We start from the raw sequence: 16,543 nt of genomic DNA, 5'->3' as shown, positions 1-16,543 counted from the left end.
GGGGGGCGGTGCCCTACGGCGGCCGGCGCGGGGGTGGGCGCGTGACGGGCCGGCCGGGTGCTGTTCGCCAAGATGGCGGACGAGGAGGGCGAAGGGCTGCCGCGCTCGGCGGCCGCGCCGCACCGGAACGGCGGCGGTGAAGGGGCCCCGGCGGGGCCGGGCGGGCCCCGCGTCGTCCGTATCGTCAAGTCGGAGTCCGGTTACGGCTTTAACGTACGCGGTCAAGTGAGCGAGGGCGGCCAGCTCCGGAGCATCAACGGCGAGCTGTACGCCCCGCTGCAGCATGTCAGCGCCGTGCTGGGCGGCGGGGCCGCCGACCGCGCCGGGGTGCGCAAGGGAGACCGCATCCTGGAGGTGTGAGTACGGGGGGGGCCGCCGCCCGCCCTGCCCGGCCTGGGGGGCTGCCCGCCCCCGCCCCGCCGCCACCCCCGCCGCCGCGGGAGGGCCGAGCCCTTGGGGGGGGCTGTCGCAGGGGGCTGGGGCAGCCCGGGGGGGCTGAGCCTCGCTGGGGGCTCGGGGGGGGTCGGTCAGGCCTCCCTGCGTTGGGGACGTGGGGGCTGGTGTGGGTGGTTGGACCCCAGCAGGGGCTTGAGGGCTGGGATTGTTCTGCTCTCACCAGGGGCTTCGGGGGGGCCCCCCGGGAGGCCGCTGCGCTGCTGCGGGGGTCCCTGAGGAGAGGCCTGGTGTTTGCTCCCAGAGGGCTGGGGGGGCTGCGCTGGGGCCCTCTCACCGGGAGCCCTCGGGGGGCCTGGCCTCCCCTTAGCGGGGGCTTTGGGGACCCCTCACGAGGGAGCCTCACATCCCGGGGACCCCCTCGTACAGCGGGGGTGGGGGCTGCCGGCACCCTTTCACCGAGGGTTTTAGGGGGCCTCTTCCAGGGAGTGGTGGGCAGGAGCCTTCCCCGCTGAGGGTTTGGGGTGGAGGGGGCCAGGCTCCGTCTCCTTGAAGGCGAGGCGCTCGGTTTTCCAGGGGGGTCTTCAAAGGATTCCCCTTCTTCATGGGGTGTGTGGTGGGGTTGTGGGTGACAGCCTCAGGAAAGAGCCCCTTCCCCTGGAGGGTGAGTGTGGGCTCCCCTTCACCCCCTCGCCCCTGGGGAGGTGCTCCCCCACCGTGATTCCTGGGGGGCATCCATCCCTCGGACGGCAGAGCAGGGAGGGCTCGCAGGCAGCAGGACTATCTGTAGGAGCCACGTCCAGGGATCTGCCTCCCCGGCCGGGAAGAGCTGGTGGGAGAGGGTGGCCACAGTGGGGAATTTGCCTGGGGAGGCACTGAGCTCCTAGAGAAAAGCTGTTCTCGGGAGAGATCCCTGGTAAGGAGGGGAAGTAGGTTAGGAGATGTGAGAGGAGGTGGCTGGAAGGAAGGGGGAGCTCACCCTGAGGAAGTCTGCGGGAGGGGGGAGAGGCCCACGGCTGCAGGAGCTGGGCTGGGTGAGCCCACGGGTGCCCTCGCAAGAGAGCTGGCTGGGGCCGGGATGAGGGGTGCGAGGGCGCAGACCCTTCTCTGATCCGTGGGACCCTCGGTCTTCAATGTAGAGACCCTCCTGGCGGGGGGAGGTACCTCTGGGACGAGACAGGGGTGTTCTCTGGAGTTGGTGGCCTGCCTTTCAGCCATGTGGCCTTGCGGGAGGCGGCAGAGATGGACGTGCATGCTCAGGGATGGGACCAGCTGCTTGGTTTTTCTTCCTCTCGGTCACTGGGAGCTCTGGTTGTCCAACACTGGGCGGTAGCTGATTCTTGACAGCAAGAATTGTAATGTGAGCCTGAAAACATCTTTCCATGGGAATGCTTCAGCTGTGTTGAAACTGATCTTCCCCCCTCAAAAAAACCAACAACACAAACCCAAATCCACAAACCTTTAAACTTTGAGCCTGTGTTTGTGGACTACTGACATCGGTTAAATCTCTTTGAGGGATTTCTGTAGCCTCAGCATGTCAAGGTGTATTTTTCTTAGCGTGTTCCCCTTCGTCTTGCGGTTCTTGGTGTTGGTTCTGCCCGTGCTGAGCTGTGCGATACCTCCTGATCCTTACGTATTTGTACTTCATGCCGAGTTGGTTGAGTTCAATTACTTATTAATTACAGGGATTTCATAGCAGCAGGAATGCTTTGCTGCCAGTCTTTGCAGGCTGCAGTGTGTGAAGGACAACAGCATGTGTTTGGGCCCAGCAGAGAAGATCTGTTCTGACTAGCCCGTGGCTAGAGAGCTGGCCGTGCCTTGCAGAAAGCTTGCTGTTGGGATTTGGTGCTCTCCCGTGTGACCCAAATACTTTACACTTTGATTTTTCTGTGCAGAAGAACCATTCAGGGGGTGAATTCTGCACCTGGAGGATCTACTTGAAAGAACAGCACTTATTGACCAAGGGGAAATATTTTTCATGCGTTGCAAGGTGCCGAGCTGAAATTCTTCCTTATGCCCGCTGTGGGGAAACACTTAAAATGCCGTGTTTGAAATCAGAGGTAGGTTTTGAGGCTGGCGCTGGAATGGGGTTCGGTCGCCGGCACGAGGTGAGGGCCTGACCTTTAGTCTGTTGCTGAACCGTGCGGTGGTGTTTGAAAGAATTAAGACCTGCAGATAACGACAGTTAACGAGGGGGCACGAGGGGTGTTTGCTTGTGGCTCTCTGGACCTCTGGCTTCCCCCTCTGCAGGGCAGGGAGCAACTGCGGCTGGAAGGACGGGGGATTTCCTCTTGCTTTATCTGTCACTTATCTCCGGGGAGAAGTTGCTTTTAATTTGGCCGTGTATCTTCTTGTCCACTCGCTCTTTTCCAATCTCAGCCTTTGCTTTTTTTAACCTGGCTGCATAAATCAGCCCCCAAAACCACTACGTGGTACCAGCCATGTTGTGGCGGCATCAAGTCCCGCTGTCTCTGTATGCTCTGCCAAGAGGACGCTCCTTCTCCCTGGGTCTGTTAAAATCCAATTCCTGCAAGTAAATTGTGGCATGGTTGTGAGTTGGAGTAGAAAACAATAAAACAAGACTCCAAAAATAGCTCTGATTTCCCTTCCTTTCCACAGCAGCACCCTGCGCACAATGGTGGGGGTGGGGTTCCCTGGGAGGCATGGGGGCCCATCCGCTGCAGCAGCTGCTTCCCTGGCACAGCAATCCGGCCCCAGCACACGGTTCGTCTGCCCGCAGGACCCGCAGCAGGTTCAGCAGCGGCGGTGAACTCGCCAAAAGCTGGGCTGCCGGGCTGGAGCTGGGCAGTGGGGCTTCAGGAGTAACTGCTGGCCACTTGGTGTCTTTGGAGATCTCACGTTGTGTCTGAGTGCCGAGAGCACGTGCAGGGTAGGTGTTCTCCAAACAGGCTGTTTATTCCCAAGTGGGACTTTGTTTCTACCTCCTGCAACCCGGAGCAAACTGGCCTGGGAGAGAGTTTTGTGGAGAGGCTTTTTGAAGCTTGAGAGGTGAGGCTTCTGCATGGCCTTGATGGAATTAGTGAGGCTGCTGCAGAGTAATGGGCTATTTAGCACGTGGTAACTCTTGTCGCTGCGGTCTGTCGCCCCACGGCTTTTCCCCAGCCCACTCTGGAGATTCATGGTGCTGGAGGACCCAGAGACCTCCCGTCCCTGCACAGCTGAGGGCTCCGGCCACAGTAACAGCAGCGTGGTTTTTCTCTGTGAGCTGGAGCGCAACCTGCTTCCCAGTCCTCATCCAAAATCAAAGGGTGTTTCAGGTGTTGTCTGAAGAGTTTACTTAGGGTCCTGTGCCCGCTACACAGTTCTTCCTTGCCATCCTTCGCTGCATCACGTTCCTGTATCTACCGTCTAGCTCAGACCTCTTGCTTTTGAAGGCTGGTTTTACAACATAGCTATGGTGTGCTCTCTAATCTTCTTAGCTGGTTGTGTGTTTGTGGGTGTTGAGGGCATTGGAGACAGACAATGAAAGCTAATTTAGTTCTTGATTATCACCCTGAATGACAATCATAACTAATCTTGACAGAAGAAAATCTCACTAGCGTTTGCTTTGTTTGCAGAGAAGCTCAGTCAAAAATAATTGAACAGATAAAAGAAGGGATTTGTTCTCAATATTACTGAACTGTGCGCAGCGGAAAACTGGTCTGATCTAGGTGTGATTGCGAGGGAAGGGGGATACCGTACCAGAGGATCAGTCTCCGTCATTCGTTCCCGCATCAGAGAAGCGTCTGAAACGGTCGCAGCACTGGCTGCTTCAAGGGAAGGTGTCGTACCCCTCGATACGGGTCTTGATGGATTAACCCCCACCAGAGACTGCTGCTTCTGAACCTGAGTGGGACTGACTTGTTCCTGTGTGCGGGGTAAAAGGTATTTCCTTTGTGAGATTAAACTCTTTATCACTTCTTGGTCTAAAGTCTAATTTTGTGATCAACTTGGAACAGAAAAAGCTGGTTTTGCTTTGGATAAGTCCGGAACAGTCTGTAGAAAGGAGGCAGCAGGCGCATGCTCTGCTTATTCGCAGTGTTTTGCTGCTTGCACACAGGGCCAGAAAATTCACTATACAAAATGGTCAGCGGGCTTTACCTTGGTCAAAGCCTTTAAGGGTGCCCCTGTCCTTAACCTCAGATAATTTAGGAAGTGGATTGAATCGGTGTTGGAAGCTTTGTCTTATGCGCCTGGATGTGTTACGAAGGTGGAAGATGTGTGGGGGTGCACAGCCCGCTCGCTGCCTCAGAGGTGGGTTGTTGTTCGGCTGTAGCTGCAGCAGTGGGAACTCACGAAATGTGTTGAGTATGGCTGGTGGCCTTGGCGGACCTAAAACCCCTCTGATGGCCAGCTGATCGGTGTCTTTGCTCCCCCTGCCTCTTAAACACACCGTCTTCCCGGCAGCGTTCCTGAATTCACCCCGGCTTTTCCGGGCTTCGTCCCTCGCTTTCCTCTGTGTGTTTTTGGAGCATTTTACCATAGGTCAGCATCTGTCCCCCGCTTATGAACAGGGCTGCTGAAGCACAGGGAGTGGATTTTCCTGGTTAAGGCTGTAGATTAGAACTGGGAATAATTCAGGTCTCCTGATTGCGCCTTTCAGCCTCTGCTGGGTGTGCTCAGTAAGGCTGGCATTGGCTGTTTGAGTGAAAAACTGCAAATGTATCTCTTCTTTCTTGAGAGATAACAGCGGTGGGTAAATGAAGAACCCTCGTGTGCTGGGTTTTCCATTAAGTGTACAATTAGATAAATGCAAGAGCCTTTTTATCTACCCTGGTTTAACACTTCTGCAGTCTATTTAAACAGAACTCTGTATGTGCCTAGGAATGGGCACGATGACTGAAGATGGAGAAATTTAAACCCATTTCTGCCACCTACGCAATCTGCTCCTGCTTTGTTCGGCTCAAGATAACAAAGCAAATGGGTCAGTCTCTGTAGGCTCGGTGGAAATGGCTCCTGACAGGGAAGAGCTGCTGGGGATGTGTTGGACATTGGTGCCTGGTGTGGTGTCGGCTGGATTTTGTACCCACTGTTTCCCTTCCTCGTTCACCAGCTTGAGTGCTGAGGAAGCAGCGATGGACAAAATACAAGGCAGGGGAGAGTTTCTTTTTGCTGAGAGTCAAACCTGTGCTCACAAAACGTAAGCTGCGGACCAAAAGGTGGTCGAGAGGCCTCATAAGCGCCCACGTGCCGGGCTGCTGTGGGACTGGGATGCTGTTTTGAAGAGCTGGAGTGCGAGACCCTGCCAGGCTTTTCACAGACATCTCTGGAGGAGCATCCTGTGACGGTGGTTTTCAGTGTGTGGTCTGCAGAGTCCTCGGGGGCTCATTGATGCTGCTTGGAGCTCTGTGGAAGAGCACGGCTGGGAAAACAAAGCTGCTGTCACGGGCTTGAACTTGGTCGTCAGCAGCTTGAACTGAGCTGGAGAAGAATCTGGGTCTACAAAAAGAACAGATAAAAATCATTGCTTTGATGTCAGTCAGAAAGGTTACGCCTAAGCAGTCCAGCTCGGTGCTGGCAGGCCTGCAGTCTGGCAGCTCTGTCCGTCTCTGCCCTTCTTGGGGTGGTTTTGCTGATGGTTCAGGGAAGGCAAACCCAAGGAGGCCTTGACCTGCATCGTGTCTCCCATTGCCAGTGTAGAAGCTGATTGCAGTTAACTGCTCCTGAGTTTCCAGGGTGGATTTGATAAAGATTTGGTTTCTGAAGTGTCCAAAATGTTGTTCCTTTTTCAGCGAGACTAATAGCTTTCCACCTATTGAGTCACTACTTGTTTGCTTTTCAGTAATACTTAGTTTTTAACCTTCTGAAGTGTTAACATTCTTTGTTGTCTTTCAGGGTGTTTCAGAAGTGTTAATTTGCAAGGAATCGTTGCTCTCATGATTGAAGCGGGTGAATGACAGTCACACTGTTTGCCAGAGCAATGCATGTAAATATGCACAGGCACATTAAAACTTCCTTAAAATGTTGTAAGAGGCTTCAGTGAAAATGGTAATTATCCCAGCTGCCTTCTGGTCTCTCCCACATCAGAGAAATAGGAAAGGTCACTGGAATTGCATTTGTTAGTCTTCCTGGGTTTTTAAACCTGTTTTGAATAGTGTTGGACAGGGTCTGGATTGCTCAGCTGTAAAAGAGGAAGGCTGGCTTCCCTTCCTTTGGGTGATGACAAATGGAGAAATACTGCTTCGGCCTCAGCTGAACAGCCCCAGGATGGTCAGTGTGAGGAGGGCTTGCACCGACAGCTGCTTGGCTTTGGGGACCGAGCGGTTCAGGGCTGGAACACGCTGCCTGTTGGAGAAACCATTTAGCTTGAATGGTCTCGGGTGTATCGTGCAACAGAGAAACTTAATGCTCCTCTGGGATAAGCTGCAAGGAGCTGGGTCTGTTAAAGCTGCTGTGGATCGCTCGGGCGAATGCGTTGTGCTCCCAAGGAATGGTGGAAGGGAGCTGGCACTGCAGCTGCCCCTTTGCAGACGCACCCTGTCAGGCATTGCTGGTGACATTGCATGGAGCTGTTTCGGTGGTGGGCATCAGCTGGGTTTGAGAAGGGAAACGAAGCGCCTGCTCCTGCAGCTATGGCAAGCCTGGAGAGGCTGTCCCGCACTGCTGTGTCTGGTAAGCTCATTAGCCGTTCATCTTTACTTGCAGAGCCTCTCCCGAGGAGGCTGCTGATCCCAGTGGTGACTGCCCTTGTTGCTGGATCTCAGCTTCACTCTTCTTCCTTCATCAGCCCTTCTCAGAGCAGAGAGTAGTCTGTCACCACTGCTGTTGCCTCAGCACCGCACTTTGAATCTCTCCTGCAGCTGAATATTGGCGAGAACCGGTGTGCTACAGAAGAACCAAGGAGCGGGGAGCTTCTTGATTACGTTTGGAATTTTATGGGCTTGATGTGCAGAGCAGGAGCCAGATGGAGCTGGAAGATGTGGAGCCCTGGGTGGGGGGAGATGAGGACTTGGCAAACCGTCCCCATTGGGACAGGTGACGCGTGAAGTTGTGGTGTGGATAGCTGCTGCCAGCCTTGCTTCTGAGGCCACATCTACGTGGCAAGGCTCTTGCCAGCCTGGTTCTGTCGCACCGAGGTGGGAGGGCAGTGCGATGCCAGCCCGATGCAGCTGTGCTCGTTTTACCTTTGCCGGTCTTACCTTGACTGCAGAGCCGGGCTCTGGCTGCGTTGGTGCTGCTGAGAGTGTGGGATGGCAGGAGGTGTTCACCTGCTAAAAGGCAAAGCCTTAAAGATGCCTGGAGTACTTTCTGGGATGTCTTTCCCTGGACGGTTTGTCAGCTGGGTCAGTACTTTGCCTGAACAAAGACAGGCTGTGGTCTTAATCTCCAGGAAGCTTATTGCAGACTTTCTTGCAGTAAATCGCCTTGTCATCTCTTGACAGACAGATAGTTGGGAAATTTTAAGAAGTCGTTGCAGAAAATGAGTCATTTGGCTTACAAATGGGAGAAGTGAAATGTTCTGCTCTTTGTCTTGGGGATCTTGCTCATTAGCGTTGGCACGATGGGAAATTTTCCTTGGTCAAACGCGTGCTTTGTCCTCCGGATCTCCCAGTGTTTGCCAGCCGTTCCTGTTCTTGCCGATGGGCATTCCTGGGGTCAAATGCAGCTGGTGAATGAGACTGTTTCTGCCCGTGCTGGCGGAGAGAGCAGGCCTGGGGGAGCAAGTGGGGTGCCTCAGCAGCTCACCCTCCTTCCAGTCAGGGGACCATGCCAGCCTGCAGCTGCTGCTCACCATCTTTGGCCTAGTGCTTTGGAAACTCTGTCTCAGAGAGGCTTTTAAATTCATTAGGGTGAACAAACACCAGTCTGCTCTGCCCCCCAGCATGTATTTTTTGTGGCAGGAGCTTGCCGAACCACAGGCTGAAGATCTTTTGTTAAACATAACCTGCTGTAATTCCGGAGCTCAGCTTCGCCTGTAGCACCAGGCGAGCCCCGACGGGCGAGTGCCAAGGCTGGCAGCGCCTGATCCTGCCCCACGCGTGCCAGGGTTTCTGCCCTCGCAGCGGTGTTGATGGGCAGTGTAGCGTGCCACTGCCTCGGGTCACAGTCCGGAGTCTCAGCCTGTCTTGGCAGGCATCTTCAGCATCGTGCCGGACTGTGGGCTGCCACAGGGGTGTGTGTTCCCTCTGCCGCGGCGAGACGGTTGCCGACAGAGATGTGATAATGAGCTTGTTGGGGTTACGTTGTCTTCAGCTCATCCAACGTGAGCTTTTAGTCATGGCAAATCTCGAGCTAGACTGACTATAACCAGCACAAAGACAGCTTCTTCCCAGCTCCCGGGAGGGGACGGCGAGAGCGTTTGGGAGCCCCCTTGCAGCCCTGTTTGGGAGGGGATGCCCCTGCTGGAGGGAGAGCATGAGAAGGCTCTGCACTGCCCAGTCCAACAGCGCGCTGAACGGCTCCAGCATCGCCTCTTCCCACCAACTTCAGAGCTTCTCCCACGGTAACCTTCCTGCAAGGCAGCTTGCATCCCTGGTGAGGCGAAGAGGAAGCAGGGCACCAAGGGAAGGAGACTTGCCCACTGTCCTGCCGTGGAGGGTGACAGAACCTCATGCTCCTGGTTTAACCACCTCCACGTTTGGTGCTGAACAGCTGAGAGAAGGGATTTGTTGGGGAAGTTGCTCCTCGAGTGCTGCTGAAGTCTGGCAGACCTTGCTGGGGGTTACATGGCTGTGGTCTCCATCCTGCAGCATCTGTGAGCAGAGTCCTGTTCTTTTTCCCATCCCGCGTGGAAGAGAGCCCTGTGCCACCTGCGGTACCTCCTTCGTGGAGGGGAGGATATGCTGGGTCTGGTCGTCATCCGCCGCTGCTGTACCTGGATGTCCTTTCTGTGTGGTATGGAGGGACCCGGCCCTGCGGTCAGCTCAGCAGCCCTCTCCTGGGATTGTGTGTACTCCCTGGAAGGGTAAAGGTAATGCCTGGATCTTTTTTCCAACTCCAAATGGAGGCAGAACCTTGAGGAGCAAAGTAGCCAAGTGTCCCGTGGTCTTGGGAAAAGTGCATTCTGCTCTCAGGTCCCACAGGTCCATGGCTGCGCAAGCAGCACGTCATTCAGCTGTGCTCCTCTGCCTTGCCAGCTGCTCCTGATTTGCCTGTGTAGTGTGATTTACCGTTCCCTTTCTTTGCTGGTTCCTCGCTGATGATTCCAGCCTGAGTTGCTATGGTGACTTTATTGCAAAGGTGCGAGTCCTCCGGCCCCGCGTGCTGCGGTACTGACTGCTGCTTCCCACCGCGCCACAGCAGAGGGGCGAGCAGGGCTGCTGTGACAGCAGCATCTGATCGCAGAAAGACCTGCTGGGAGCGATGGAGAGACAGCAGTGGGTGTTACCGCTTTTTTTGTGAATGAAATGATGCATTGCAGTCATAATTTTGGGAGTCTCAGGTCCTGTCCTCACCCCCTCCCAGGGTTTGGTGTCTGTTTGGGGAGAAAATGGGTGACAGCAGATGTCACCCGGGGCCGAGGATGGTGTGGGCGAGGAAGAGGAGGAAGCCAGCAGCACGTTTGTTCTCGTTCTGCTGGCAGAAGGGAAAGGGCAGTGCCTGAGGTCTTTGCTGATGGGAAGTTAATATTAAGATGAAGTTCCAGCCTAGCTGGGGCTGAGTGACGAAAAACCAGCCTTGACTTTTGGAGAGCTCAAGCGGCGTGTCCTGCAGCCTGGGTCAGCCAGGAGCCCCCGCTGCCAGCTGGAGGGGGCTCTGCCTGCCGTGGCTGGAGGTGGGCTCGAGGTCGGTGACTAAACTCCCCTGCCTTTATCCTCGTCCCTTCAGGGCAGGACTGGGATGTGTGAAGGAGAGCTGGTTTGGCCTGCCGTGCAGCAGCCCTCGCGCGACTGCAGTCTCTGGCTTTCCATCCCCATCCACCCAAAATCTTGCCTGGGCAGCGGCGGTGCGACCTTGTGGACAGGGCTCGTTCTAGGCGAGTGGAAGTGGTCTGGGATAAGCCAGCAGCATGTGAGCTTCGGCCAGGTGGAACGAACGTGAATGTGGCTTTAGTGTGGTGATGCTGGCGGCTGATCGCTCGACTCGGTGACGAGGGCTGCCCTCTGCACCAGACTCGCTGCTTTGGGGGCAGAGCTGGCTCCTGGGGAGAGGCTTTCCCCTCTTCCTGAACTTAACGGCCTCTTTGCTATAAAAAATGTGCACGGCTCCTCAAGTGCCCTTATCACACACAGCCTGCATCCGAGCGTTCCTTCGTTATCCCTTCCCTGAAGCGATACAGGAACTCTTAAGAGTTGGTAGCCATGGGTGGTGGCCACTGGGGGAAGCTTGCTTGTCCGACTGCTGGCAAAGCACAAGCACTGTCTCTGGCTCGCATGAGTTTAAATTTGATTCAGAGCCTGGGATCTCTCATCTAGATTTGTAAGCTGAGGTCAGACCTTTCTAGGGTGACTTTTCTAAGTAAAAATTTAGATTAAAAAATGATCAGTGTGAAGCGGTAAGAGCTGTTCTCTTCCCTTTGAGAGCTGGGGATTGAAAGCTAAATCCCATGTTTGATTTAAGGCAAGTTGGGGTGATTCTGTGACCAGGGTCTTTGGTGGCGAGCTGATGACAGTCTGTTCCCAGGCTCTGGAAAGGAGTAGCTCGTTGCCAGAGGGAGTATTTGAGCCCTTTCTTTCCCTGCATGGGTGGGATTTGTGGCTGGGGAAGTGCAGGCTGCTTTTGTCTTGCTCTCCTCTGACGCATCAGGTATCAGCCATAGCCAGCAGTGCAGAATAAGAATAAGCTGAACTTTCTGGTGGGGAAATTCCTTGGTGCGAGCAAAGGCAAACCGGGGTTGAGGCATGGTTGCTTCAGCAGCGGTGAGAAACTCCTTGTGAGGGACTGCTGGTTTGTTCCAGGCTCGCCCTGGGCAGCTGCTCGGGAGGCAGAGGTGAAGGGACCTGTCGTCTCCGGCAGCCTTGCGAGAGCGTGGCCGGGCTGGCTGGTAGGGATGCGGTGGGTGAAGCTCTGCCTGTTCCTGTTTATACAGGGAATGTTTTGGATACCGAACTCTTCACAGAGACGCTTGTTTGACTGCAAGTTTATGGAGACTCACGCTAAATTTAGCACTTATCGGGAGGAGAAACAGGCTTGCCCTTTTCCAGATTTGGAAGAGAACCTAGCAGCTCTCTTCATTTTGAGATCAAATCACAGGTCCAGCATCTTTCCACGCTGGCTGAGGCACGGCCTGTATCCTCTGGGCAAAGCAAGAGCCAAGGGATCGTTAACTGCCCAGGGCTCACAGGAATTTCAGGAGTGCCGGAGGGGTGGCTTGGGTATGTCTTGGGTCTTCAGAGCTTCCATGGGGCTCCTGGAGGGTTTGGGGCATGACTGGGAGGAGCTCCTGTGATCAGGTTGGAGCAATTTAGGAAGCAGAAAGGTGTTACTCGCTGTAGCAGTGCTCCTGAGCTGCTTGGGGCAGGGCAGAGCAGTATTCCTCAAAGTAACTGAAGCAAACGCACATCTCCTTTACATTGCACCGAAGCAGGTGCGCTTGTGGCTGCCGTGTCTTGGTGGATGGGAGCACTGGCTTCTGAAATAGCTTACCTTTGCTCTCGGAGCCTCCTTGCCTGCTTTCTCCTTCTTGTTCACCTGGAAGCTTCGATTCAGATTTAGGGAAATCCACTTATGTTTTGGAGCTGTAGAGGATCAGGAGGTGGGCTTTGTCCTAGCAGAGTAGTATGTATTACGCGTCCAGTGTTTTCTTCCCGAGTTCTGTGGTCTCCTTGCATTTGCCTTTAGCTGGCAGGAAAAGGCTTGCTTTCTGGTTACAAATGTACCATGTCACAACGTTGGGAAATAGTAAAAACTGCAAAACTTGTTTTGAATATTCAAGGGGGTGCGTGAAAGAAGCTTTGGCTGTGTCTGTAATTCAGTAACTAATAACATGAGAAATCATCAATAGGAAAAATTAGTGAAGTTGAAACCAGAATAGAACTGGAGCAACCAGAGCAGTTGAGGTTGGAGGGATTTTCAAGGGAAGCAAGTGTGTGATGGATCTCTGGGCTCGTCCTGGCACGATTTGAAGGCTCTGCAGTCACCTCTGGCTCGCTTACGGCTCTTCTGCTTTCTCTTTCGCAGGAATGGGGTGAATGTCGAAGGAGCAACACACAAGCAAGTGGTGGACCTGATTCGCGCAGGAGAGAAGGAGTTAATTCTGACAGTGTTGTCCGTGCCTCCCCACGAGGCAGATAATCTCGATCCAAGCGATGACTCTTTGGGGCAGTCATTCTATGACTACACGGAAAAACAAGCTGTGCCCATCTCCATCCCCACGTACAAGCATGTGGAGCAAAACAGCGAGAAGTTTGTGGTTAGTATAATCTTGGACAGTGTTTTCTGGAAACAGGATGCATCCACACCCAGAACGGACGCGCTTCTTGCTGTTAGTGACAAGTTAGCTCTCTGTCTTCAGGATGGAGGCATGCTAATTTATTACTGGTTTTGACACTGTCTTATTTAGGCTTGCCCATCTTCGCTCTTACTGCACTTGGTTATTCTTTTGCAGCTATTTCCTATGTGCTGTGAAGCTTTTTATTAATGTATCTGGAATAGCTTGATCTCTTGTGAAGATTAAGTAGGAAGCTATTATTTTGTTCGTATAAGCTTTCATATTTGTATCTCCTGTTTTACACCAAGTGTTAAGGACATCTGTGATAGATGTAAAAGCAAAGGGAACAGATGTCTTGAAGCATAACTTCCCATCTCCAGAATTTCTTTTCCCTTTAGGGAGTGTCGTGGGAAATAGCTGTAAAACGTCTTTCCTTTGGGTTCCCTGCCTCTTTTCTCACGTTTACTGGGGAGGCTGGCAGTCACTTTCCTAGACAGGGTGATCTGTCCTCTAAGTACCTGACACGAGTGCATCCTCCTGAGGCTTAAGGTCAATACTGGCTCACCAGGGATGAGGCTGACTGCGGCTGGTAAGGAAACGTTTGGAGAGAGACCCAGAATGGGCTGAACAAAGACATTCATCTGCAGAACTGCTCCTTCTTGCAGCATTTGGGGTGTACTTAACCTCCTCAACCAGACGGGCCTTGCTTAGCTCTTCTGCTTCCTTGCCTGGCTGCATGGTGCTCAGCAAACTGTCTCAATGGCCCTGTCCTCCAGCACCCTGCGTCTCGCTGCTGGCTGCTTGCTCCGGGAGCACGCCTGGGGTCCGAGCTGCGGCAAGGGTCGGCAGAGCCTGCGGCCAAAGCCCAGCTGGCTCCGGGTTTCAGTCAGCGACTGGTAGAGATGGAAGGCTGCCACAAGCACAGTATTCTTCCCCTGCAAATAGCTGCTTGTTGTTAGGAGCGCAGTCCTACCCATGTCCAGATCATGTGTTTCTTCTTCTCGGTGTGCTGTCTCCGTTGTTGCAGGGCCAGGGAACTGTGTGGCCGCTGGTGGGGGTGGAAGATGAGGTGGAGGGACTTGGGATGAGATGGGGAGTATCAGGCGTTCTAGTTACACCGCTGCTTTGACTCGTGGCTGGAAGGTGTGTGCCGTATGCTGGCTCCCTTCACCCTCCCAGACTGGGAGGTAGGTTTGGCTGGAGCAGTCGCCCTCGGGATGTGATTGTGCTGTAGTGCGAAATGCCGGGAGACAGATGACAAACTGGCTCATCACTTTTTCCTCTCCTGGATGAGGATGGAGGCATTTTCCCAAGGAAGACCTAAGCCAGTATCAGTGTTGCAGAAGCAGCGTGTGTGTGTGAGAGAAGAAGGATGGAGAGGGTTCAGGAACGCTCCGCTTGCCGGAAGAGTCAGGCTCCTGTGCAAAGTGTGTGACTTCAACATGTCCCTGAAGGGGACAGATGGGATCCTTGCGGATCCACAGCCTCCTGGGGAGCGTGTGCTTTCCCTGTGCCCTGCTCTCCCAGCCCCAGCAGGAATCCTGTGTGGAGCAGGAGAAAAAGGGGCCTAGAAAACAGAGGTTCTTCAAGAAGCGCCGTGCAGGGAGGGGGCCAAAGGGAGCCACCTCTCTAGACTGACAGTAGGTGCTGCTGTTTGGATCCAGCCCCAGCCTGGCACCGTCTCTTGAGGTGATGCCAGAAGGGCTGAATGCATGCTTTTTAAGGAAGAAGCTGGGGTTTTGTTGGAGCGCTTTCGCCTTGTGAAGGCTGTCAGGCGGGTACCTAGAGCGCAGGTGTGGAGGGTGAGCGAGGTGGGGCTGCTCCGGACCCTCGTCTGGGGAGAGGTTGGGGTTTTGAATTTCCTAAACGCTGCTGAAGCCACCCTCGATGCATCATTGGCACATGCCTCCTGCCGGACTGCACCCCGGCACTCTGCCAGCCCTTCGGCTTTGGGAGCGCGGTGGAGGGTGATGCTCCTCAAGAGGAAAGGTTGCGGTTGCAAACCTTCCCTTGTGCAACATGAAAAAGCGTGAACCTGCTCTCCTCCCCGCTGCATCCCTTTCCTCGTGTGAAGCCAATTAATGTAACGCTGCTATTTGGGACCTCCTTATCACTGAGGGCATATTAGCAGTGCCTAGATAAGAGCTTGTTTTAACTTGCCTGCGAGAGTGAGCAGATTGGCTTAAAAACGGAGGCAGCTCATTAATGAATGGGAAGGGAATTCCCTGAAGAGCATCAAAGTGCTGAGAAGTGTCCTGTGACTGTAACTCTGCTCCAGGTTTTCCCCTATTTGGGCCAAGAGTTCTCTTTTCTTAGTGGTGTCCGGAGTGAAACTGGAAGAGTGCATGTGTAGCAAAGAGACTAGTTAACGAGGGGTGATCCTAACAAGCCTCGTGCTGCCTCTCTCCTGGGATCTGCCCCATGGTTGGTGCCTGACGGCTGCTAGGGGCTGTCCCCAAACACAAGCCTCCTGCTCTCTGTGCCTCTCAGCAGAAGTAGCTGTGAACGTGAATCCAGAGCTCTGGGGCTTTGGCTGCGACATGAGGCTCAATTCTGCAACGGGCTGGAAATTCAGCAGTAGCATCAAGCACACCTGGAAGGTGATGAGGCTCTTGTCACTGCAAACAACTGATGCAGTCAGCATGGTATTGCTGTGGCATCAGTCCAGTGGTGGCTTGGTGCATCTTGGGGACCTCCTGTGTGCAGGATGTGATCCAGGTGAATGCCATGACGGCTGCGCTGGGGCTCAGGACCTTTTGTAAAGGGTTTGGATGTGTTTCCCCTCCTTTTGGAGTATAAGGAGCTTGGAACTCATGCCAGTCCTGCTGCTGTCGGATGGAGGTGGTAGCTGGGACATCCCCCAGCTCCAGGGATAAGCAGTGGCATATTTAGCTATTCTATACTGGTTTCTCATTCTAGCTCAAACCCTCCTAATTTGTCTTGCACTACATGGGTCTGGGAAGGCAAAGCTGTGCCAGTTTGGATTTGGTTTTTCTCACCCCAGTGACCCTCTTCTTCCTCCCTGCAGGTCTACAATGTTTACATGGCGGGCCGCCAGCTCTGCTCGAAGCGGTACCGGGAGTTTGCCATCCTGCACCAGAACCTAAAACGGGAATTTGCCAACTTCACTTTTCCGCGTCTCCCGGGGAAGTGGCCATTCTCTTTGTCGGAGCAGCAGCTGGACGCCCGACGGCGAGGGCTGGAGGAGTACCTGGAGAAAGGTACTCAGCTGGGAGCTGGATGCTGCCTTCCTTGCAAGCAGGGAAGAAGATCCTCGGGGCACATCCTTCCATGGGTGGTCCAGAACTTCATGGGCATTTGTTTACCTGGGAGGGAAAGAAGCTCATTTGTAGCTGGATCAGATTTTATGGCTGAAGTGGTGAGAGGGAGCTTAGACTTGCCATAGCTTAACGATGCGTGTGTTACTGGCTTGCAGTGCACTTCCAACAACAAAATGTGTAATTAGGTTTTTAACGCACAACAAGCTTTTATTTATAGTGTTGTATGGCTCACCAGTGATCTTGGAGATGAGGGAACATGGGGAGGAGGAAGATGAGGGAAGCTCTGGAGCAGGGAGAACATCATGTTCGAGGCTGTTCTCGTCAGGGGAGCTCAGCTCAACCTGAGCTTGCTCACAGCTGAACGTTTTGGTCCTTTTCAATCACAATCGTAACGCCTGCAGCAGGACTTTCCTTTCGGTTGAGATCCCGTGATGGGAAAGGGGATGCAAAACCTTACCTCTGCATCAGGGTGCCTGGCTAAAAGATCTGGCCCCACGTTTTGCAGTGAAGAGGCTGTAGATGGGGCTTGGGGAGCACTGACCCCTCGTCCTCTGATGCT

General features: G+C 54.2%; 1 protein-coding gene across 4 annotated transcripts in view; it reads left to right on the top strand.

Annotated features, from left to right (window-relative positions):
- Positions 1-34: 34 nt before the first annotated feature.
- Positions 35-16,543, top strand: part of SNX27 (sorting nexin 27) — a 34,235-nt gene continuing 17,726 nt past the window's right edge. For all 4 annotated transcript variants that reach the window (XR_013924227.1, XR_013924228.1, XM_080368075.1 and 1 more), the window contains exons 1-3: positions 35-356; positions 12,454-12,685; positions 15,732-15,924. Coding sequence is in view for 2 of the 4 variants with exons in the window: in XM_080368075.1 (XP_080224201.1) it covers positions 73-356; positions 12,454-12,685; positions 15,732-15,924 (709 nt within the window). In the remaining 2 variants the exon portion in view is untranslated. The remainder of the gene's footprint in view (positions 357-12,453; positions 12,686-15,731; positions 15,925-16,543) is intronic.

This window comes from Falco punctatus, assembly GCF_963210335.1.
Source record: "Falco punctatus genome assembly, chromosome: 18".
NCBI lineage: Eukaryota > Metazoa > Chordata > Aves > Falconiformes > Falconidae > Falco > Falco punctatus.
The sequence above is the reverse complement of the archived record's forward strand: the minus strand, read 5'-3'. Positions and strand labels throughout refer to the sequence as shown.